The sequence below is a fragment of the Dermacentor silvarum genome, chromosome 5 (assembly GCF_013339745.2).
Source record: "Dermacentor silvarum isolate Dsil-2018 chromosome 5, BIME_Dsil_1.4, whole genome shotgun sequence".
In the NCBI taxonomy this organism is placed as follows: domain Eukaryota; kingdom Metazoa; phylum Arthropoda; class Arachnida; order Ixodida; family Ixodidae; genus Dermacentor; species Dermacentor silvarum.
Window position 1 is genome coordinate 101800119 of NC_051158.1, and position 25694 is coordinate 101825812.

General features: G+C 45.1%; 1 protein-coding gene across 3 annotated transcripts in view; it reads left to right on the forward strand.

Moving 5' to 3' along the window:
* LOC119452523 (cell-death-related nuclease 7) overlaps positions 1 to 25694 on the forward strand; it is a 57363-nt gene that overhangs the window by 4131 nt on the left and 27538 nt on the right. For all 3 annotated transcript variants that reach the window (XM_049668324.1, XM_037714617.2, XM_049668323.1), the window contains exons 2-3: positions 21370 to 21565; positions 25264 to 25336. In XM_049668324.1, coding sequence (XP_049524281.1) covers positions 21370 to 21565; positions 25264 to 25336 — 269 coding nt within the window. The remainder of the gene's footprint in view (positions 1 to 21369; positions 21566 to 25263; positions 25337 to 25694) is intronic.

Sequence of the window (25694 nt, forward strand, 5' to 3'; positions counted from 1 at the left end):
CTGTTTATGCCTGTGATACCCAACGGCAACATGAAGCGGCTTAACAGGCAATCTGTCTCGATGCTGCTGGAGACCCTGGTGCCAAATGAAATCACAGACGTTAGACTGAACACCCGCAAAAATGTACTGGCGGTTGATGTTCTGCATGCGGGTGCTCTTAGCACCCTACGCAAGGTGACAGATCTTGATGGCATGCAGGTGCGCTCTCTCTTTTCACCCCTATGCCCCCTTTCCCCAGTGCAGGGTAGCAAACCGGACGTGCGTCTTGTTAACCTCCCTGCCTTTGCTCTCTTCTATTTCTCTCTCTCTGGACCAATTCATCCGATTTGCGAACAATGAAAGGATCTGAAATTTTTAACTGTTTCAAATGTTTGAACAAAAAGTTCCTAACACAGTTCTGACAGGGTGTTTTTCATGGAATATTTCACGGAATATTATGTTTGTGGGTTTTAGCTGAAAAAAAGGAAACACTTGGAACGCGTTTACAGAACATTTGCTGAGGCTGCTTGACAATTGAGTAAGGTTAGGTTTCTTGCACAGGTGCTCAAAACCCTTCGCTGCGCGTGTTGCTTTTACATTAACTTTCTTGAAGTTCGTGCGCTTGACGCCCTTGATAAACGTTTGCTTGAAGTAGTTTCTTACATTCACAAAGTTTCGCCTAGCCCCAAGAAGATTGCGAATAGGTCAGACATTGGAGTGTTTTTTTTTTCTGCCCCCATCAAGCCGACCGTCTTTGCCTCCGCATGGCCACTGTAGGCGAAACAAGGCGAAGTTGCCGAAAGAAGCACCTTACGCCCTATCTCAAGTGCACCTGCGGAGTTGTCTATGACGTTCATTTTTCATGTAGCAAAAGCTATATAGGTCTAACAGGAAGGTGTGCGAATGACCGATTTAGAGAGCATGCCTTGAATAATAAAAAAGGAACGAACACATTTGGCGGATCACGTGAAATCTTGCGGGTGTGAGGAGATGGAGGACAACAGTATTTTGTTCGGATTCGAATTACTGGGTTCCTTCTTCTGCCAGGCGGCGTGAGGTGGCCGTAAGCCCTTCACTTTCGGCGACCTCCAAAGCCCGGTTAACGGTCCGCAGCTGCACCGCGGGATTCGAACTGGAAACCGCTACCTCCCATTCGGAAGTGTTATTAAGCTGGAGATCCATCCTAGGCTTTAGCCCGGGGTAGTCACTCAATATATGCGTCAGGTCCGCTTTATGGGCGTCGCAGCTTTTACATTTAGGTGAGAAGCAGCCGGGATATATAAGTTAATACTTGTAAAGGTTTGCAAATGAGCCAGCCTTCAACTGTCTCCAGGTCAGTTGTTGCAGTGATTTATGTGGAGGGTATTTTTTCTACCTTCGCGGTAGTGCATAGTAATTTCGTGGAATATCACCATGCGCAGATATTTGTTTCTTCGTGTCCTTGTTTTATTCGCGCGGTTCAAACCTCAGTTCTAAATCACAAACCATCTAGCCCTCATCAATACCTTTCTGATCACCATGCGATCCCTCGCTGAACCCAGGTTGAGGCTTTTCACCGTCCGGCTGACGGAACCTCGGGCATAAATACCGGCAGCTTCATTCCCTGGGTGCGAGGAATGTAGCGCGACCCAGATGATTTGAATCTGGTGATTAGGGGGTGGATATTTGTTTAGAATTTGCAGGGCCGGTTTGCGGATTTTGCCACTGGCAAATTATCTAACTGCAGTTTTGGGATCGCTAAAAACTATTTCCGCGATGGTGCCATTTATAGACAGAGCTACAGTTGCCGTTTCTGCTTCCTCTGCATGCATGCAACTAATTGTTGCTGCGCAGTGGGCCCAATCTTCATTGTTGATTATGCCTATAGAGGAGGCATCTCGACTTGGGTATTCCGAAACGTCGACGTGGACTATATCCTGCATGACCGAGTAGTGTTTATGTAAATTTTTAGCTTTTGCTCTCCTTTTGTCCTTGTCATATTCAGGATTCACGTTTTTGGTACTGGGTTCATCCTTAAAGTTCTGTGGTATATTAGGGGTAGCTTACATAATGAGGTATGCCTGGATCCATATCGGATCCCCAGATCCTCCAGTGAAAAATTAAATTAAGTGGCTTTACGTGCCAAAACCACGATTTGATTATGAGGCACGCCGTAGTGGGGGACTCAAGAATAATTTGGACCACCTGAGGTTCTTAAACGTGCACTTTTCTAAGTACACGGGTGTTTTCGCATTTAGCGCCCATCGAAGTGCGGCCGCAGTGGCCGGGATTCGATCCCGGGACCTCGTGCTTAGCAGCCCAACAGCATAGCTACTAAGCAACCATGGCGGGTCGATATCCTCTAGTATGTGTCTTCCTACTTCAGCTTTGGATAGCCTCTCCAGCTGGGCTAGCCTGTGTTCCTCGACCAGCTCCTCTAGGTTATTGTGAATTCCAAATTATAGAAGCTTCTCAACAGTCGTGTACTAGGGAAGTGAATGACTGATTTGTATGACTGTCTAATTAAGCAATCGATTTTCTTCTTTTCAGCCGGGTACAGGTGCAGGTAAGGAAGTTGGTAATGCAATATGCAGCTCAGGACGAAGGCTTGGAGAAGTTGCCTGAGATCCGCTTCCTTCATGCCATCATGCTTGTTTGCTACTCACTTAATTAGCCTGTTTGTTTGGCTAACACATCCTATGACTTTGTTCAGGATGACTGCGTTCTTTCTGTTGTTTTGTACATGCAACCCCAGAATTGTAACGGTCTGCCCCTCTTGTACGTACGTGCCGTCTGCCATCACCTTGATGTCCGTTTGAGGTGTCTTTGCTTGTGGTTGAGCCCTTGTAATCAGATGTTCTGACTTTTGGGGGGAGCATGAGATACCTTTTTATTCGCATGATATGACGCACGGTCTGCTCCTGCTTGTAGTGTTACCTTTATCTCACTATCGCTTCCGGTATTAGCCCAGAGGGTGATATCGTCAGCCTATAGTGAGTGTCTGAAACCAGGGATTGTGTTAAGCGTGGTAGCCAGCGGTATAAGAGAGATGGTAATAGGAAAGGGGATACTACTGATCCCTGCGGGGTTCCTTTGCTACCTAGTTGCAATATGGAAGATGCGACAGAGCCTAGCTGGAGTTCAGCAATCCTGTCGGAGAGGAAGCCTTTGATATCATCATCATCACCATCAGCCTATATTTATGTCCAGTGCAAGACGAAGGCCTCTTCCTGTGATGTCCAAGTACCCCTGTCTTGCGCTAACTGATTCCAACTTACGCCAGCAAATTTCCTAACTTTATCAACGCACCAAGTTTTCTGTCATCCTCGACTGCACTTCCCCTCTCTTGGTATCCATTCTGTAACTCTAATCGTCCACCGATCATCTATCCTACGCATTACATGACCTACGCAGATCCATTTTTACCTCTTTATGTAAACAAGAATACCGGCTATCCCCGTTTGCTCTCTGATCCACAACGGTCTCTTCCTGTCTCTTAACATTAGGCCTAACAGTTTTCGTTCCATCGCTCTTTGTGCGGTCCTTAGCTTGTTCTCGAGCTTCTTTGAAACTTGTTCTGGAGTCCCATGTGTTAGCACCGGTAGAATGCAATGATTGTACACTTTACTTTTCAACGACGGTGGTAAGCTCCCAGTCAGGATTTGGCAATGCCGGCCGTACGCACTCCAACCCAATTTTATTCTTCTGTAAATTTCTTTCTCATGATCAGGATCCCCTGTGAGTAACTGACTTAGATAAACGTACTCCTTTACAGACTCTGACTGGCGATCCTGAATTCTTGTTCCCTTGCCAGGCTATTGAACGTTACCTTTGTCTTCTGCATATAATTCTTCAACCCCACTCTTACGCTTTCTCGGTTAAAGTCCGCAGTCATTTCTTGCATTTCGTCCCCATTGTTGCTGATAAGACAATGCCATCTGCAAACCGAAGGCTGCTGAGATATTCGCCGTTGATCCTAACTCCTAAGCCTTCCCAGTCTAAGCGCTTGAATACTTCTTCTAAGCATGCAGTGAATAGCATTGGACAGATTGTGTCTCCTTGCCTGACCCCTTTTTTGATAGGTAACTTTCTACTTTTCTAGCGGAGAACCAAGGTTGCTGTGCAATTCTTGTAGATATTTGCCAAGGTATTCACATACGCCTCCTGTACTCCTTGATTACGCACTGCCTCTATGACAGCTGGTATCTCTACTGAATCAAATGCTTTTTTAATAATCTATGAAAGCCATATAGAGATGCTGATTGTACTCCGCAGATTTCTCTGTTAAATGATTGATGACATGGATATGATCCATCGTAGAATATCCCTTCCTGAAGCCCGACTGTTCTCTTGGTTGGCTGAAGTAAAGTGTTGGCCTGATTCTATGGGAAATTATCCTGGTGAATATTTTATACAATACTGAAAGCGAGCTAATGGGTGTATCATTTTTCAATTATTTAACGTTTCCCTTCTTATCGATAAGTATAATGTTGGCGTTCTTCCAGCTCTCTGGTGCACTTGAAGTCCTGAGGCGTTGCGTGTAAAGAGCCGCAAGCATTTCAAGCATGATATATCCTCCATCTTTAATTAAATCGATTGTTATTCCATCTTCTCCCGCAGCTTTCAAGGCCGTTCTAACTTCATCGCTTGTTAGAAGGAGCCTCTGTATCCTGTTCATCACTAATTCGAATGAACGTACCTTGGCTGCTCTGGGAACTGTACAGGTCGGTATAGAATTCTTCCGCTGCTTTACTACGTCATCGAAATTGCTCATGATATTACCCTGCTTAGGTTTCAGTGCATACATTTTGCCTTGTCCTATGTCAAGTTTTCTTCTCACCGATTTCATACTGCGTCCCTATTTTACTGCTTCCTCAATCTTTTCCACGTTACATTTACGAATATTCCTTACTTTCTTCTTGTTGATCAGTTGTGGCAGTTCAGCGAAATCTATCTGATCTCTCGAGTTTGACACTTTCGTGTTTTGCCGTTTCTTTATTAGGACCTTTGTTACTTGGCAGAGCGTACCTACTGGTTGCCTTGGTGCCTTACCACCCACTTCAATTGCTGTTTCTGAGATCAGCCTACTTACAGTTTCATTCATTACCTCTATGTTGTCTTCATCTTCCTGTTCCAAAGCAGCATATTTGTTTGCAAGCACCAGTTTGAATTTGGCTGCTTTTACCCTTACTGCGTGTAGGTTGGCCTATTTCTTATTGACTTATTTATTGTTTCTCTCTTCAAATTGAGGTCTAGTATTTCTCTTCAGAGAAATACTAGACCTCACTAACCTATGGTCACTGCACTTCGCCCTACCTAACACTATCTACCCTACCTAACACTAACACTATCCTGCACTATGCTGCGATCAGCAGAGAGTATGAAATCTATTTCATTCCTTGTTTCTCCATTAGAGCTTCTGCAGGTCCACTTTCTGTTGCTGCGCTTCCTAATGAAGGTATTCATTATTCGGAGCCTATTTCTCTCCGCGAATTCTACCAACATCTCTCCTCTAATGTTCTTAGAATCGTTGCCGTAGTCGCTAATTGCTTGCTCACCAGCCTGCTTTTTTTTCACTTTTGCATTGAAGTCTCCCACGATTAGAGTATACTAAGTTCACACCTTTCTCATTGCTAATTCAACATCTTCATAAAATTGTGCTATTTTTTCATCATCGTGACTGGAGGTTGGGGCGTAGCCTTGTACTACCTTCATTATATACCTCCTATCCAGCTTTATTACGACGACTGCTACCCTCTCATTAATGCTGTAGAATTCTTCAATGTTGCCCGCTATGTCCTTATGGACTAGAGATCGTACTCTGAATTCTCTTTTATCTGGAAGACCTCGGTAGCAGAGGACGTGGCCGTTAGACAGAGCTGTATAAGCCTCTCCAGTTCTTCTAATCTCACTAAGGCCACTAATATCCCAGGAAATATGATAATTCTTCAAATAGCCCTGCTAAGCTAGCCTTACTCGATAGGGTGCGCGTGTTGAACGTTGCCAGGTTCAGTTTCCAGTAGCGACCTGTATGGACCGAGAGATTCTTCCGCATCGCAGGTCTGACCACCGTCTTGGTCAGGTGCCCCGCAGCCACAGGAGACTGAGGGCCATGGGTTAATTCTAGGGGTCATGAGGGATGTAGTGGCCGAATACTGCGCCAGGGAGGCCAATTCCTGTTCTGGTGAGGGAATTACTTTGAAGTTTAGTGGGCCTTCCTGATTTGGTTGCACCTAGACTACTATGGCACCACTAGCTCTCGGCGTATTTTTTTGCCGGTGTCAGGTGCCACTCCACGCCTGAAAATGTAGCGGGCTGGGGGAGGATTCCAATTTAAGACCTTCATATTAGAAGCCGGGTGTTCTACCTCAGCTCCATACCACCACTCGCTTTGGTATAGTTGTATGTTTTCTGCCCGACATTGAGTTTCTCCAATGCAAGCATGATTGCCTCATGATTAATATTGTCAAAGGCTTTTCTTAGATCTAGAGCTAAGACAGTTGTAGTTCTTTTATTCTGAATATGGTGTAAGACCTCTTCTGAGAGTCCTAGTATGATTTCTTGCATTGATAGATTTGTTCTAAATTTGATCATGGTGTGCGGAAAGTAACTCTTGTAATCTATGTGGCTCTTTGCCCTACTTGTAATTACGTGCTCGAGCAGTTTGCCTAAGCAGGAGGCGAGAGATGTGGGCCTGAGGTTCTGCAAGTCAAGCTTCTATCCCTGTTTCACGATGAAATCGATATTTGCATTCCTCCAGGTTGAGGGGAGTTCCCCTCTGTCCCAACATTCGTTAGAGTATTTAGTATTTGCTTCGATCGAGGCATAATCTAAGTTTCTTAGTGATTCGTTTGCGATCCCGTCCGCGCCTGGAGCAGAGAAGTCCGAAGTCTCTGAAGCGCTTCTCCGACTTCAGGTTCTTGGATTTCCTCATCCAGTTTGTAGTTCGGGGTTTGTAGCTCGGCAGATAGACTTTGTTTGATGCGTCTACGTATTTCTGTCTGAGTTCCTTAACGAGTTCTTCATCTGTGAGTGCATGGTTATGTACTAGTCTACAGTCGGATACAACTTTAGAAGACAGCGGCATTTGCCCCTCAAAGGCGGATGGACACGAGCCGGCACCAATAGGCGCGCACTTCAGGTGACGTCATGAGCCGGACGGCCGGTGTCCCCGCCGACGGAGAACATGCCTCACATGGCCGCCCTCGCTTCGAACTGGGCCGAGTCGCGTCAGCTCTGTGCGTCTCCCTTCGTCAGAGTGAATTCAAATTGTTTGTGGTGGTCTGTCATGCCGGAAATATTATTGTGAGCTTACGATGCACAATTTGTGCCGCGAGCGTTTGTTCTGAGCCGTGAGCCGGCGAAGCAAGATTGCAGCGAACATCGGTGGCGCTGCGCTGCGCTTCGTGTGGAAACAAGATCCCGCGGCGGCATATCGCTGCAAACAAACATCGTACGTGTTTGTTCCGTGGTGTTTTGTTTTGCTCCTAAGTGAAGTTACGACGAGGAGAGTTCGCCAAAGTCTGGTACCTACTGTGAGTGGTGGGTGTGTTTGTGTACTGTGCCCCTGCGTTTCTTATCGGACGTGGTGAAGTGATGGAGCAAAACCATTATCAGGATAAATGAGAAAAGCGTGCGGGGATGAAACCAACCTGCGAGTTTCTGAACAGAAAAGATTTCTGAAAGCAACCTTCAACGCAAAGATTCGTTGCTGCCAGCTCAGCGTGCAAACGACCGATCGTTGGCAGCAGTGTGATAAGATAGCCCAGCGTCTAGCGGCGTCGTTCGAGTGTTGTGTAGCACCGTCGATTGATTGCTTTCCACCAATGCTAACCATCAGTGACTAACACGCGCTGCTTGAGCGAATGTCATTGGATTGTTAACGGTCAGGCGTTTGGAAGCAGTGTTTGTTTCCTTAATGTCAGGCTGAATGCTAATTTAAAATTATGACTGATACACTTGTGCCGTTGCAAGGGAGCTTGGCATGAATTCGAGTCGCTGTGTGGCTTAGAACTCTTCGCTCACTGCACGCGCCAGCTGTAGAAAGCCTGCTGCTATGACACAATCGCGCATAAGCTGTGCTGTCAGTGCTCGACTTGCTTTCCCACAACACAGCTTTGCGCTTTGTCGTGATATGTCGCTACTAAAAACTTCCTATGACAGTGAAGGCAACAGAGCCAATGTGTACATTAAAAAAAAGTACGACAAAGTAGGCACAGCTGCTTGTGAACTGACTCCTAATAGTTCTACTCGCGTCTGCGTTAAATGTGTGTGCGTGTTTCCTTGTGTGTTTGTGTATATTTGTTATTTTGCCCTTTTTGTATTTTATATCTTAGTTTTCGCGCTCGCGTTTGTGTTCATGTGTGTGAATATGTGAGTTCTTCCGTGCGTGTATGTATTTGTTCCTATTTCTATCCTTTTATTTTTGCATTTGTTCTTGTAAGCATGCTGCAGCCACGGCTTTCGACAATTCCATTAACTCGTCTCATTCAAAGCACCAAGTACTGTGAATAGCAGGGCTGGTCTCTTCGATGTCATTAAAGCTATTCTCTCTTGTCTACCTTGCCTCCTCAGTCTGCCACCTTGCTTTGTTTTCTCCTACTATTCTGACCTTGCTTCTTGTGCTGTTGCTGCAACGTGATTAATCAACTTGCACCAAAGAAAGTTCTGTCAGCTGTGACAACAGAAACATTGACAGATACAAAATGTTAAAAGCATCACGTGGCTTGCACAGTTACTTCGGCTCTTTCCCCTGTTAATGTGTTTATGCATCAGTGCATACGGTAGCTTACCAGAAGTGCACATGAAAAGGTGCCATATTGTGAAACAGCACCTTGCTATGTTGTTGCATTCAGTCTTAATAAACAGATGGTTTTGCTGCCCGTCACATGTAGTGGTACACATATATAACATTGTGCAGTGGGGTATCATTTCCTGTCATGACGCTTTCATCATTACAAATGCAGTTTTCTAGTGAATGACGTCCAGCAAAGCAGTGCTGTGAGAGCTTTTGCAACTTTCACCATTTATTACTTCCCCAATATCACTGTCTGAATCTGTCCGTCACTTTCACTACGGCTTGTAATGAACAAAGTGACTCACTCAAACACGTTCAACTTTACTGAGCATTTTTCCGGTACGTAAATATGACAAAAAATGCTAGCAAAGTTAATCACGTTAATAATTGTGCTTGCATTCGCATTACTTGCTCGTGTCAGATTAATAAATTGAAAATTGGCTATGACAACACTTCAGTTTTCAGTGCAGACTGTTACGGAGCCATAAAGCGTGCTCCGACTAATTTCACTATGGGGCGCGTCAAACTCGACGGTGGCTGCCTGAATGAGCAGTTTGGGCCTCTCTAAGCTAATGATGTTTTATATTTGTTCTCTTAATCGCATTACTTGTGTGAGCCAGATAACAAAATAAACAATGCAACCACATGAATGTGCTTTGGCATTCAAGCTGCTGACAGTGGCTGTCAGTTTGTTGTTGTCTGCTTCTACTTCACCACCACTCGCTATGACATGACTATGATATCCAGTGCAGACTGCTAACATAACCATAAAGCGTGCTCTGACTACTGCTATTTCCCTATGGGGCGCGTCAAACTCGACGGTGGCAGTCTGAATGAGCAGTTTGGGCCTCTCTAAGCTAATGATGTTTTATATTTGTTCTCTTAATCACATTACTTGTGTGAGCAAGATAACAAAATAATCAATGCAACCACATGAATGTGCTTTACCATTCAAGCTGCTGACAGTGGCTGTCAGTTTGTTGTTGTCTGCTTCTATTTCACCACCACTCGCTATGACATGACTATGATATCCAGTGCAGACTGCTAACAGAACCATCAAGCGTGCTCTGACTGATGCTATTTCACTATGGGGCACGTCAAACTCGACGGTGGCTGCCTGAATGAGCATTTTGGGCCTCGCTAAGCTAATGATGTCTTATATTTGATCTCTTAATCGCTTTACTTGTGTGAGCCAGATAACAAAATAAACAATGCAACCACATGAATGGCTGCCCGAATGAACATTTTGAGCCCGCCGACGATAATCAGGGTTAACAATAGTGTTTCAATTCAGATATGCCAGCATTTAAATGTGTTTCTATGCCACTTCTTAAATCTAGCACAATGTGTGCAGGACGTTGCTTATCAGAATTGAGCTTCTATTATAAGGAATATGCCATAAATGGAACTGCTTATTTATTTGAGAGGTCACGGAATGGATGGTTGGCTGTTGCGAACCCACAGGCAAAATTTTGGTAGCCCTAATAAGGGCTGTTCTTTTGTTAATAAGAAGCGTTTATGCTTCGTCAAGTGGCTCAATGCCAGACAGCTCGCAGTCGGAGTCGCTTTCTTCAGTGTCATCTTCACCCAGCTGGATGATGATGGGTTGAATGCGCTCACTCCCAGACGTGTCAAGTCTGAACTTTGCCTCCAAGTCGATCACATTTTCTCCCTCAAGATGACGTCGACCGTGGACAGCTTGAAGTCTCTGTTGTCCGCAGCGATGCCATTTTTGACCTTGCTCCACACAAGCTCAATGGGATTAAATTCGCAGTGGTACGGCGGGAGCCTGAGTACAATGCAACCGGCCTTTACAGCTGTGTTGTCTACGATGTAGCTCAGAAAGCGTGACTTTACAGATGCCACCAGCTCAAGCAGCTGCTTCTTTATCATCCTTTCACCGTAGGTGATGTTCTTGCTTGTGAGCCACTCCTGTATCTTTTCCTTCTTCCAGGCTGTCGTCGGCAATTTCTCTTCTCGACGGCTATGGTAAGGTGCATTGTCTAAAACAATGATGCTACCAGCTGGCAACTTCTGCAGAACGTCATTGAACCAGCCCTCAAAGCGATTGCCATCCATTTCCTCGTGGTAGTCGCCTGTCTTTTGGCCTCGGAATATATCCAAGCAGCCGTCGACGAAACCATCCTCGCTGCCGATGTGCGTCACGATCAGGCACTGACCTTTCCTAGAAGGTTGTTTTACACCCGTCGTCAGGCCATTTGCTCGAGCGAACAGGCGTCCGCGCTTCTGCACCACGGTGTCTGTCCACACGATCGACCGAGTGTGTCCCGCCGTCACCCATGTCTCGTCCATGTAGATCTTTCGGCCTTCCGCCCGGTAGCGCTCCACGTCACGGAGGTAGCGATTCCGCCAATCGGTGATGTCATCCCGGTCGATAAGCAGCGAGTTGCGGCTTCTCTTTTCGTGCTTGAAGCCGATCTCGGCAAGCAGGCGACGCACGGTACACCGCCTTAGTGATGGTAGTTCCATACGCTTCGAGAACGCGGTAGTTACCTTCTCGACCGTCGGTATCTCGTTGCGGCGAAAGAAATCGTGCACACATGATCTCAGCGCGCACAACGTGAAGCTGTCAAACTTCGCGCTGCGTCTCCTCTTCTCCGCATTGCGTGGGCGCTTTCGCGAGGGCGTCGTCAGTTTGCCACCCGAAAAATGCGAAGCTTTAACTTCCTGCCTCACCCTGAACACAGTCCTTTCGCTTACACCAAGCATGTCGGCGACAAACTTGCTCGTGTCCTCCACGCTGCGTTCAGGCTGCCTGTTACGCCAAAACGTGTAGCAGTGGAAGATCATGTTGCGTGAATCGCTGTTCAGGATGTGGCCGCTCTTGTTCTTGCCGAGGCTCCTTGGTGGTGTGATCATCGCCGCGACACAAGGCTCGTTCGGCAACAAAGGATCGCGTTCCGATGTCACCTCGCTGGGCTCCATGGCGGAAAACTGGCACAGAATGCCGCGCGCGATCGTTCGCGAACTCACGAGATCGCAGGTTCGCAACCGCGAAAAAAATATGAATTAAAAATAAGCCCAACACATTAAAAAATAAGGTTGTGCAAACACACAAAAAGTATATATGAATCTTATTCTATTAAGCCAGCGACTGCTACGCCCGGTGCCGTCGATCTTGCTCTGTAGCAGACGACGCACAGCGTTGTAGAAGGCATGGAGTTATTTTTCTCTCTCGATCCGGCATGTGCGGTAGCATTTCCTATCATGATAGTTTTACCAAACCACTCGTCAAGATACACAAATCTTATTTATACCGACAAATACGTGTTTTAGAAGCAGTCACAATTTTTTGAGTGGGACTATTTCTTTAGTCGCGGAGGAATTGGCTGCTGCGCTTCGGTCAACTGGGCGGGGCCTCCTCCTGTCTTCTAAAGTTGTATCCGACTATAGTGGTGTTTTTACTGTGCGCTATTTTGCTTTTCTCCGGACCCAGCAGGTGTCTGAGGAGGTGCCAAGTATCCTTGAGTCTAAGTTTGCCACTCATTTGGTCGCAGAATTGGCCCCAATATTGCCTGGCAAACTGTTGTGCATAATCTTCTGCGCAGTGGTCGATTTAGTTTGTGCGTTTGCCACCTTCTCTGCTGACTGTCGTATGCTTCCCACATATATAGCAGCCGACTGTCCACAGTTTGTGGTGCTTCTGAGGATGGGATTTTTCTAGGGCCCATTCCTCTAGATTGCTTAATTCCTGCGTTCTGACCTCTGAGTTGTCTGAATTTGTCGCAGTCCGTAATTGGGGTCGGTTTCCTGCTCTGAGGTTTTGGGCAGTTATAGTAGTTGCCACTATGTATCACTACCTAGGTCGTTACTACCTAGGTTAGTCATGGTGTTCTGCCATGTCACTTTCCCTGTATACTTTGTGAGCGTCAGGTCTAGAGATGTGTCAACCATTGTGCTCCTGCCAATTCTAGTAGGTGTGACTGGGTCTCTGTGTAGCGTAAGGCGCGCATCCTGGATGTAATTCCAGAGGTGCGTGCCTTTCTTGTTATTGGCTGTGTATTCCCAGGCCATGTCTTGTGCATTAAAGTCCCCCGCTATGATTAGTGGATTCTGTTTAGACAATTTGAGTGTCCTATTTAGTGCTTCGATAATGGTAAGTTGGCATCCATTTGGGTTGCTGTATACATTAAGTATGAATAAGGCGGCTACGACTACCGTTTATGGAATTAGTTATACTAGGAGAAAGTTCAAGTGCGACATTTCTAGGTAATGTTCTATGGCCTTTAAATTTCTCTAGACTAATGTGGCGATTTGGTATTTTACTGAAATTTTGTTCTCATAGGTTTTATAGTTCCGCAGTTTAACATTGCCAAGTGTTTGTTGCAAGGCAATAATGTCGGGGGCTTTTTCCTCAAAGGGACACTAAAGACAAATAAAAAGTCAAGCCAAAGTGAAAGAGCAATGCTCTAGAACGTCTAAGGCGTCAATATAATCACGGACAGCGCTTTAGTAAGCGAGAAATTGAGGTGAGTGCAGGAAACGATAAGAGACTCCCCAGGGACATTCCGGTACTTACCCGATGACGAAGGCACTCCTCTAAAAAAATATGTCACTAGTACTCAATCACTCGTGTTAAAAGAATATTTCGTTGGATTATAGACGGAAGAAAATGCTACTTGTCTACTGCTATTAGATTCTTAGAAAAATACCTTTTTCGCGCTACACTTGATAACGACACGCACCGTCAAGAGGTTTCGTTTTCGCTCGACTCTGTGTCGCGCGCGCTTTGGAGTTTCAGAAGTTTCGTTATCGCGTAGTTCTGCGCTGGTGTTGCTGGCTGGCTAAACTCGCACTTGAATTTGCTAGCAGCAGAGAATGCCACGTCCATGTGATGTCGCGCGAAGCCCGAACGGTCCGCGCGACGGCACGTCCAGATGGTGACCAGCTTCGTCGCCCGACGTTGCCTTGCTGGAGTCCTCGCTGCTTTCGCGCTTCGGAAGAGCCGGTGTCGAGGCCGCCACCGTAGTAGGCAACGACGCCGGCAGCGCGGGCCCTCAGCAGCATGTCACACTCATCGGAGCCTAAATCGAGCCCAGCATGGCGAGCCAATGTGCCGTTGTTAGGGCCGTGAACAAGTTGGCCCGTTGCGACTGCCGTCGGCTCTCTCTTGGCCTTGTTTCTGGCCGCGCGTTCGCGCAAAAAAAGCCGTAGCGCCGTCGGCGGGCGACGTTTTACTAGATTCTACTAGTTTGGGGGAGTGGGTCGAACGCCCCAAAAGTTGATGGCGCCACCGTCGCTTTCTCCCGAACGAGCGGCCCCGCGCGTTGGCAGGACGCTTGTCAAGTTGGAGACCCTATCGCAGCTGCATGGAGCTTTGACAGGTGAATACTCGGTGGCGGCAACACTGATATTATTCCCCACGGATCTATTAAATGCGAAGCATTTCTTGGCGAACATTTGCCACTTTGACAGTATCTATCTAGCCGCCTACGTCTTGGTGCTCTCATGGTCGTATCGTTAACTTGATATTTACCAAAATTGGCATACTACGACAAGAGTGTATGACAAACATAAATGATAGGTCATGAGATGAATATCATGACATGCGTGTCATGTCCGTCATGAAACAGCTGCCTACGTCTTGTTGCTCTCATGGTCGTTTAGTTAACTTGGTAGGTACCAAAATTGCCATAGTATGACAACAGTGTATGAGGAACATAAATGATAGGTCGTGACATGAATGGCAGACATGCGTGTCATGCAGGTCGTAAAACAACCGCCTAAAATGACAATGACTCAGCAAAAAACATTAACACTCCAAAAACCACTCAAATGGATTCACACAGGGGTACTAAGTGAATGCAACACTAAAGAATGATGCTAGAAGTCATAGTCATGAGCATGACTCAGCAAAAATGACAATGACTCAGCGAAAAAAGATTAACACTATGAAACCACTGAAATGGGTTCTGACGTGGGTACTAACTGTAGGAAACTCTATAGAATGGTGGTAGATGTTGTAGTCATGGGCATGACTCAGCAAAAATGACAATGACTCAGCGAAAAATGACTCACACTCAGAAACCACTGAAATGGGTTCTGACGTGGGTACTAAGTGGAAGGAAACACTAAAGGAAGATGCTGGAAGTCATAGTAATGAGCCTGATATAGCAAAAATGACAGTGACTCAGCAAAAAAAAAACATTAACTGTCAGAAACCACTGAAATGGGCTCTGAGGTGGGTACTAGGTGAAGGAAACACTAAAGGATGATGCTAGAATTCAGTCATAAGCATGACTCAGCAAAAATGACAATGACTCTGCAAAAAAAGATTAACACTCAAAAACCACTGAAATTGGTTCTGACGTGGGTACTAAGTGAAGGAAGCACTAAAGGATGGGGGTAGAAGCCATAGTCATGACCATAACTCAGCAAAAAGGACAATGACTCAGCAAAAAAAGATTAACACACAAAAACCAATGGAATGGGTTTGGATGTGGTGCTAAGTGAAGGAAAAGGCTAAAGGTGAATGGTTGAAGTCATAGTCATGAGCATTACTCAGCAAAAACCTCAATGACTCAGCGAAAAAAGATTAACACCCAAAAGTCACTGAAATGGGTTCTGACGTGGGTACTAAGTGAAGGATACACTAAAGGATGGTGGTAGAAGTCATAGTCATGGGCATGACTCAGCAAAAAAAGATTAGCATTCAGAAACCACTGAAATTGGTTCCGACGTGGGTACTACCTGACGGAAACATTAAAGGATGGTGGTAGAACTCGTAGTCATGAGCATGACTCAGAAAAAATGACGATGACTCAGGAAAAAAAGATTACCACTCAAAAACCACTGAAATGGGTTCGGACGTGGGTATTAAGTGAAGGAAGCACTAAAGGATGGGGGTAGAAGCCAAAGTCATGACCATAACTCAGAAAAAATGACAATGACTCAGCAAAAAAAGATTAACACACAAAAACCAATGGAATGGGTTTGGATGTGGTGCTAAGTGAAGGAAAAGGCTAAAGGTGAATGGTTGAAGTCATAGTCATGAGCATGGTCTCCTAGGTGCTGCTAAAGGGGCTCCTGAGGACTCATGACGTGAATGTCATGACATGTGTGTCATGTAGGTCATGAAAAAGTCGTTCACGTCTTGGTGTTCTCATGGTCGTTTCGTTAACTTGGTAGGCTCCCCACACACTGCTTCGCATAACATCGATTCCCAAAGGGCGAGGGATGTGCCGGCTTTGTTCTTTAGCATGGATTTAATTTCACCCATGGGATCTTTCTCAGTCGGTAGAGGTCGCTTTTTTGCAGGAAGGAGGGGGGGGGGGGGGTTGCGTTGTGGGAAGTATGATCGCGAAGAGGCTGCGGATGCAGCGGGTGTGTTAGCTATTTGTCTTGGGGATGTGTTTGTGGGGGAGTGTTGAATTATAGAGCTATTTCTTCACTCTCTTTCTGCTGTCAGTTTGTTAATTTCAGCCTGTAATTGAGTGACTACGGAGGTTAGGTGCGCATTTTGTCTTTCTAGGTGTTGTGTTCTTTCATCGTCTGCTTTAGACCGGGAGGTGGGTGGACCCCAGCTCACTTGTTTTTACCGGTCTTTGGAGATGCTTCTGACCAAGGGCGGAATGGAGCTTGACCTGCATCGACTTCTTGCTCCAGGGCCGCGTGTGGCTGAACTGGACTGGGTTCTTGAGACGTGTCCATCATTCTTCTACTTGGGTGGTGCAGGTTTTCTTTGTTTATCGGTGTGAGGCATCATTTCGTGACGCTGAAATTCTTGGTAAAAGCCACAAAGAGCCGGCCCGATTGATACTGGAAGCATTTCAAAAAGATAAGAGAGGGGAAGGTTGTGTCAGTGAACCTTCTTTAAGTCTGCAAGCAAGAGTTTGAATTCCTCGACTCACATATCATTTAGTCAGACATTTCTTATACATTTATTTCTGTCTTGTATGTTTTCCATAAACGCTTCTGCGCATGTGTTCTTATATATATTTCATGACGTCATTGTGGAATAAACAGTTGAAAGTAGCGCCTGCCCTGTGTTTGAGCTTCATTTTGTACCGTGCCTTTTTGCGCCTTAAAATAATTTGTCATGTACGCACCGACTAGGCCCACGTAAAGTTCTATACGATGGATAGGCGTGCAAGGATTGGTGCTGGAGCAAGTGATTACTCTTGCGCTGTTCAGCATGCTAATAATTATACTGACTGTTCTTCAGGATTGGTGTCTAATATACATTGCACGCATGACGGCGTCTACATCGGTCAGACTGGCGGATGTGCACATATCGTGCTACGTGAACATGCCAATTCTTTAAAGGGAGGGGCGTCGTCGCATCTTGCCAGCCATTGTTGTGATTATCGGCTGGGCACCTACGCTTGAGGATACCTCAATCATTAGGAATCATCACGACCAGCGCACACGTGAGATTGCTGAGGCATAAAAGAACATTTGTATAAGTCAGCCGTCAGTTCCCCTGGCAAATGAAGAGATCTCGTTCATCGATCGCTTGTGAGTGTATGATGACTTTTTACATGTAATCCACATGACTATCGGGATTACTGTGTATATAATCTTTTTTGCTTGTCCTGTCTTTTTCCTCGTGTTTCATTTGTGTGTGCGCTGCCCAAGACTGGATAGGTTCCACCTAGCCCGCTTTTCAATTATTTGGTCTCGCATCTCTTACATCAGGGAAACCGGCCAGAGTCAATGATACAGGAGAGGACTGAAATAAAATAAGCCCTCGAGGAACTTGCTCTCTCCGGATCTCTTTTCTGACAGTGCATATTAAAAAGCATTGGTGCCGCGTCCACCACTTTTTTATGCTTTTACGTTTTAGAAAAGAGAACATTACTCTTGTTCTTCAGAGTCTTACAGGCGCTGCCGCCAACAATGCAGGATGGTCGGTAGGAGCACGACCCGGGGTGAAGGTGCTGGAAAATCACTTCCTCGTTTCGCTTCTGGCGGGTTGATAGGGAAAGGGAGAATGCTGAGATTAGGGGCTTGCTTCTCGTGGTTCTCACTTCTGCGTTACCTGAAGGATATTGTGCGGTAAATTTCGTAATTCCTGCGTTCTTGATCAATTTTCTGTTTTTCGATCAATCGAGTTTCTGTTCTTGACTGCTGAGTAGACCGTGAGCGGGCTACTACTGTTGATTTTCATGGATCCCTTGGTGGGCAAGCACCGATTTTTAGGTGCGAAGCACCTTATGCTCTTGAGCTGTCGGCATCTCCTGTCGTAATCGTTGTCGTCGTCGTAGCCACGCTAAGCAAGCTGCTAGTGCTCGCACTCGAAGCACCTTAAGCGCTCGGGCTGATTATGATGATGATGTACCTCTGTCATGGCTCGCACCCACTAACGGGGCTGCATTACGGCTTTTACGAGTCGAGTTAGTACTTTTGTCCGTACGCCCGCGCCCGGACGTAAATCCTCCTAGTGGCATGTGTGGTGCCTAGGACTGGTGACCTCACTCGCTGTCCTCAGAGACCCGCGCGCCCATTTGAGAAAACTTAATGCCATGTACTTTCATTCCACTGAATTCGTCATGAAGCTGAGCGCGAGTTAACTGAGTGTTAACTGAGCATGCACATAATTTGGGCGGTAGAGGACCCTCTTTCTGGCCATTCACATTTACGTTGTATGCTCGCTAGGCAGCTTTAAATTGATCTTTGAAAGGTAGCGTCAATCATGTCGATGACTTTTTGGAGGTGTATGCGCTGTTTTGTCGCGCTGAGGAGGTTGCTTCAGAGGACTGCACTATCTGCATATATGGTAAGTCACACTCCCAGTTCCCATGCGAGAGAGATTAATGAGATACTACAGACAATTTCATATACAACAGACCCCTCATGGGTGGCCCTATTATTAGGGAATCCATCGCTTTCTCCGTCTTCTGTCTTTACTGTTAAGGTTCGCTTGTACTTTCTAACACGCCCAAGAGGAAGATTGTGCCTAAGATTTCCTCCTGGGGGTGCCGAATCAAATGCTTTCCTAATGTGATTTGCCATAATTCTCCTTGAGCAGGTGAAGTGGGACGAAACATCTGGAATTACTGACTGCGAGGTGGCGAACACTGTCTTCAGTACCAGATTGAAGTTCAGAGTCAGTGTATGCGGAGTGGTACATGTCACGGTCTTCGTGCCGCCAAAGCAACTTTGCTAGTAGCATTATTTCCGCTAGCTTACAAATTGTTAGTTCGAAAGATATACACCACCGATTTTGCTAGTTTGTCACGTGCCTTATTCTGTTTAGGAATAGACGTGGCTATCAATTTCTGCAGTCACGGCGAACCTTCATTCACTTAAAGTGGTATGAATGCGAGCTAGCTCGTACCAATCCATCGGTCAAAAACAGCTCGAAATAAACACGGACTAGGGAGGAACACAGGTCAGCGCTCGTCCTGTGTTCCTCCCTGGTCCATGTTTATTTCGCGCGGTTGTTTCACCGATGAAACCTGTGATGTAGTTCATGATGGAACGTTGATACAGTTTACCTGATGCTAGAGCTGTGCTTGCGTCATAATCGGACGCGCCTGGTATGACAGGGTTATGCACAGGAGCTGTGTGTTCCTTAGCGGCCTTCACCACAGCCATTCTAAATAGAGAGCCGGTGCCCTCAAGACTGTTGTAGCCGTTGTTAGCCAGCCGGTGGCAGCGTTTCGTTTTGTTCCCAATGATGTTGGTATTCTTATATATAGGAATATAAAGCCATACACACACACAAACATATATATATATATATATATATATATATATATATATGAATATAAGTTATAAATGTATAGGTATTTTAGGTACATTATTATTATATAGATTATATAGTTATTTCTAAGGTACAAAAATACAGATGCTTCCTGTATGCTTTCTTTGGCTCCGTTTTCTGTAGGCTTTATAGTTCTATTTTTTTTTTCTGGCCGTATTTGGGGTGTTGGAACAATAGACGTGTCAAGGGGACTCTATGATGTCAGCCGAAAATAAAGCCATAGGACCGGGCAAGCCAGCGCTGGTTTGAGTTGCACATAATTATTTTGAAGGGCCGCTTAAGGAACTTGCTTTTAGGTCGGGGCAGCGCCGTCCATCCGCCGGTGTCACGAGGGCGACACGTTCCCAGACCCACCGCTAGGGGTGCTGCTGTCTCGTGGAAACCGGTTCCCAGACCATTTTGGTGACCGTCACGCGCCCTTTCTCGCCATGGATTCCGCTCGGCTCGAGCAGCTGCGGGAGCTCGCCCGAGAGAGGCAGCACCGTCGCCTGGCGAATTCTACGTTTCGAGCACGGGAATCGGCAGCGAAATGGCAGCGGTGGGAGGTTGTTCCGGAACTACGCAAGAAAGAAGCGCAAGCCAGACGTAACCGCCGGGAGACCGCTACCAACCAGGATCGTCGGCGGGAAGCGCACGTGAAACGGCAGTGACGGGAGGCTAATCCGAAGCAAGAAATAAACGCAAGTCAAGCGTACTTGAAGGAAAGCGAACCCTGATTTGTCCCAGCAAGAGGCAGACCAAAAACGCAAGCGCCGAGAGATCTCTTTCACCGACAGTGCCGATGGCCGCTTCAAGAGAGATTTCCTCGACCGGGAGTTGGGCACAGCTGCAGAGTGCAGAGCTCAATATTCACAATACAACGCAGACACCCACCGAATAACATCCACAATCATAGTAAAAAGCAGAAAATCACCATGACATTACAAGCAATCGCAGCAAAAAGCAACAACCCATCGAATAACATCCATCGTCGCAGTAAAATGCAGAAAATCGCCGTTTGATAGACCACAGGTCCGCTGTTTCATCAGATTTCCTATTGGGTTGAACTGGGTTTAGTTTTTGGTACTAGACTGCGTAAACGGCGACAAACCACAAGAAGCAGGATGAGAAAGTCGTTCGAGAGGACAATGGAACGTGGAAGTTGCAATCCAAACTTTAAGGCTTTTCTTTTAAAAACAGAAATCTACCGTGTGTGTTTTCTTCAGTCAGACAGTTTTCCTGCACCTTCCCTGTACTCCGCCATGTTATCTTGTGCCTCATATGTCCGCGGCTGACAGCTCATCTCGACCTGTTATCGATAACTGTAGCTAAATAAATAAGATGTTTTCTGTAATTGTTTTAGATTATGAACGAAGACCTGATCGCATTATTAAAGCGAATGCGGATATGCTGGCCAACTTACAATATTTGTGCTGTAGCGAAGCACGAATCCTTGTTTCATTTGGCGCACGAAATGTGATGAGCCTGATCACATAAGCTTGGCCAGAGTGAAAGCAGCTTAGTGCACTGAAGCCATCACAGCCGTATTTCAGACCTCGGCAGTTAAAAGCTTTCGTTTAACGAAATGTCGATAAGAACGTGAATGTAAGTTCGGCCCCCTTTAGTATGCTTGAAAATTCGAAATTCTGCAAAACTAACTTGAATGTTTCTTCCCAAATCAAAACGACCTTTGTGCCTATATAAATACAACACTGTGCATTTTGAAACGCCCTTTTATGTAACATCACCTAATTGTATTGTGGTCTGGCGCTGTATCTTAAGTATTCTCGGGCTTCCCATATGCCCGCGGAGCTTAGAAACAGCGGGTGCCCTCAATTTAAGTGTTTTTCACTTAAAAGGCCAAACCTCAATGTGTGATAGTCAATGCCATTTGGTTTTCATTTAGGTTCATCTTATACAAGCTTCCAAAGACAAACCAAAACAATAAAACATATCTGAAATTGCATGGAGGTGAAATGGCGTATTATGACAGCACTTCAAAAACGCCAACATGGACATTGTTGCAATCGGATATATACCATGACATAAAGAACCCAGTTAAGGAGACGCTTAAACTCATTTTTGGCAAAAAACCTGACAAAGTGAGTACTCAGCCTGTTTGGTGTCATCGGTGCATTGTACCTCACATTATAGAGGTACGAAAGCGTTTCACAGAGCGGCTCTTAAAACTGCTGACACTTCGCGTGGCGTCCTTGAAGTATTTCCAAAAGTATTGGTGGAATTCCTTCAAGCATAAATTTCTGTTTAAGTAGCCTATGTCTTTCTCAGTTGTTTTTGTGAAGGATTTTGCGAAGGATGTTTGTCTTGCTTGACAGCACTTTGACTCATTTTAATGCCCGCGCATCGCAGTTGGTCCCGTGCGACTAATTGGTAATGGCTTTCTTTCAACCATACAATGTAACGTAAGCATAGCTATTGTTTCACACCTTTAAACATAGCACATCTTGTTATGTGAATGGTTTTCAAGTGTCTCCGACGAAATAAGTCATACATGTGACTGAACCTGTTTTATCTTATATTTTCAACCTTTGCTTTGCAGCGGGCACTTTTGCATCGCAAATGCAACTAGCTACAGTAATACCCGTATTCAAGAGAGGTAGCCATGAAGAGTTATCCAGTTATAAGCCAATGTCATTGCTATCCGTCTTCTCTAAAGGGTTTGAAAAGGCTATAAGAAGACGCTTGTCTCATTCCCTAGAGGGAAATGATGTTATCACAGTTTCACAGCCCGGATTTAAGAAACACTCTTCGACAGAACCAGCTCTTCTAACTCAAAATGAATATCCACTGAAACATTTTGAAGCACAGCAACTAGTTTGAGGTATTTTGATAGACTTTAAGAAGGCTCTTGATAGCATAAATCACGGTATCATTCTTGTAAAACTTGAAAAACACGGCCATCAGAGTCCACGCCCTGCAGCTCATCCATTCTTACGTCTCTGATTGGTATCAGTATGTCGGCGTCAATCCTCACGTTTCGCGAACAAGGCCAATTAGAAAAGGGGTACTTTAAGGAAGCCTTTTGGGACCACTTTTTTAGATATCTATATTTATGATGTCGTGATCATTAACAACAATGTATTCTTTAGTATATACGCTGACGACACTAGTATATTATTTGGCGACACTGACCGGCATGAGTTAATTGGTGCCGCAAACATAAAATTCTGTAGTCTTCACCACTGGCACATTTTCAATGATTTACAGTTAACATATCCAAAACGATATAAATGTGTTCCCGCCCTAAGGGTAAGCCACTCAGTCCTAAGGGTAAGCCACTCAGTTACTCTAGAAGACTTCACTACGACTTGTAGGATACAGAAATCGTTACCAAGTTTTCCCCGCGACTTTACAATTGCTAGTAGGTAAAGCGGGGACGTGGCTCGGCGGGTGACGTGACTTCCGCTTAGCAGGTGTTGTCATGGCAATCGTGGAGCTCCTAGATGCCTAGGGACATAATCGCTTAGGGACTTTTGAGGCACTGGTAGACATTAGGTATGTGGTTTTCAGATACACTCCTGTGGGACGCACATGAGGATTGCAACTGCCTGAAAGTTGCTCGTAACGTTGGTATTTTATATGGTCATGCAAAATCCTTTCGTAGCAATGTGTAACTTTCTATTCGCATCATAATTTAAGTCGCATCTTCACTACTGTCACCAAGTTTGGGGAACAGCTACCTATAAGAGCCTAAACAAACTGCATGTTCTTCAAAAAAGGCGTTTAGAATTATTTGTAATCTCCATAGAGATAGCCCAAGCTCCGAGATTTTTTTAAGTACAAATGTAGCTGAGTTCTGCAGTCTCTACGATGTCCGTCTTTCACTTCGCTACAAGCATGAGCTTAGACGCAACATCTCAATTACTTCTGATATAACGGCAGTGGCCTTTCTTATACCTCTGTACTCTTTACGCCATATAAGGCACATTTATACTCCCACACAACGTACAAAATATGGAAACCAGATGCTACAACACTGCTTGCCTAAGCTCCTCAACAGCATAACATTTGCAGGCTTTATCATAAGCACGAGTATTGATGCCGAAATCCGCAGTGTTTTGGCAAAATGACTTCTGTATTGCAATATTTTAGTGCTACTTCACGAATGCAAGCGTGTACGCTTACTCTGTTACTACTGTATTATTTTGTACTTTGAATACTTGCAGTTGCGCACTTTCTTAATCTCATTGTAATTAGAAAATGTTGTCCCTTCTTTTATTTTTTCCTTTTTTGCCCACATTGTACATCTGTTTCCCTGTCGGTACCTTTTGCTTTCTTTTAGTGATGCCACTTGTCTATTTCATAAATGCTTTTGTTACGCCGGTTTTTTGTAGGTCTGTATGTAACCCTTATAGTGTCCAGTCTGTGTGCAGTTACTGCCTTTAATTCTAGACCTCAGTCGAACGGAATGGGGCTCAGGAGCTCGTCAAGCTGCGGCCTTTTCTCCTACAGCCTTTTGCTCACTGTGACGGAAAATAAAGGTTCATTGACTGAATAAACACCAGGTATATAGGTTGCTTAGAGTACGTTAGAACGGTAATAACAAAATTAACCTGATGCTCGACGCCGCTTTTGTCACGTGAGGATGTATAGAGCAAATATGAGTTCACGGGCACAGAGAGTTACAATGGCAGAAAATGCTTTTTTTCCAGCTTTTGGCCTCGAGGTAATTCATTAGCGCAGTTTTACGCAAGCAGAATATATATGTAAACTTATGCGTAAAATTAGTTATCAATAGGAGGACCTTCATATCTTTAATATCAGTTAAGAGGAAACCACAAGTGGAAGAGAAAATAAATTGCAAGGGCTGGGAGCTGAAACCTTGCGATGCGTTACGCGGCCTTCTACCATTTCAAAAATGGCGACGAATATACATTTTCTTGCCGTTACCGCTTACCCTTGTTTATCTGATAAAGCTGTCCCTAAAGACTCTAGCAAGCGTTACTAACGACTACAGCGGTGGATGAGGCACACCCACTTCTTAGAACATTGCAAACATTGTATATTCGAGTCGCACCAGCAGCAAGATGTGTAATGTTCATCTTTCTTTCCTTATTCCTTTATCAGAAACATAACCTGATCTAAAATAAAACCTTTATTTATAACAATTATACCGATAAAAAATATTGAATTTCTTCTGAGCCTTCCGTGACTTCGTTGTGAGTTCAATTCATGTGGTCGCTAGAATTAATCGAGTACCTCGGTCCACCTGATTTTGCTCGCTTACTTCGCTCTGTGCTTCATACTTTTTAAAAAAATGTCTGTTTTAAATATCTACATCGGATTCTCAGGTCAATTTTGCGGAAGTCGTCAAAGCGATCTTCACTTCACGGCGCTTGCTAATACCAAATGCTTCAGCACACAATTCACTGTGGGGATATGGGTGCAATTTAGAATATACGTTAGGTCAGCAACCATCAAGTCTCTTACCGAGCAACGCGAAGACATTAAAATCAAGTACGCAGTGACACTCAGAGTAAGTCTGTTACCGCTTTAATGGTGCGATGAAAATATGCTAAAGGTAAGTTAGGAACGTTTTCTTCCACAAGCTAGGCTGGTCATGCAGAAAGCCTGCATTATTATTCTGGTGAAATACCATAAAGGTATAGAAGGAACTATTTCAGTGGCTAGTTTGTCCTATGGCATTTTACTTTCATTTTTCCACGTCGGACACTTACCACAGCAATGTTGACGAGGAATAGCTGGCATATGTTTCGGGCATGTTGTGAAATCAAAAAAAATTGAACGGCTTATCCACGAAATAATTACGTTTTTTCAGGGTGTCGCATTGGTGGTATACAATGATCAGCCACCGAAAAATTTTAGTGGAACACGAGGGGGACATTCGAAAGGTAGGTCAATCTTTATATAGTTAGGAAATACATAAAATATGTAAAATACCAAGTTCACTGTCAATAATGGGTGGCACCTGAAGGCAGCATGCGATTTTGACACACTGAAAGGCATTTTGCATACATTAGTCTTGTGACTAAGTGAATGGATCGCTCCAGAGGCTACAATACCGTGAAAATCCTTATTACTTCAGTGCGATCAAACAACCGTTGTACACTCGACGAAAATTTTTGTAGGTGGGTGTGGCCGAAATAGGAGACGCTTAAACCTATTTTTGGCAAAAAACCCGACAAGTGAGTACTCAGCCTCTTTGGGGTCATCGGTGCATTGTACCTCACAATATAGCGGAATGAAAGC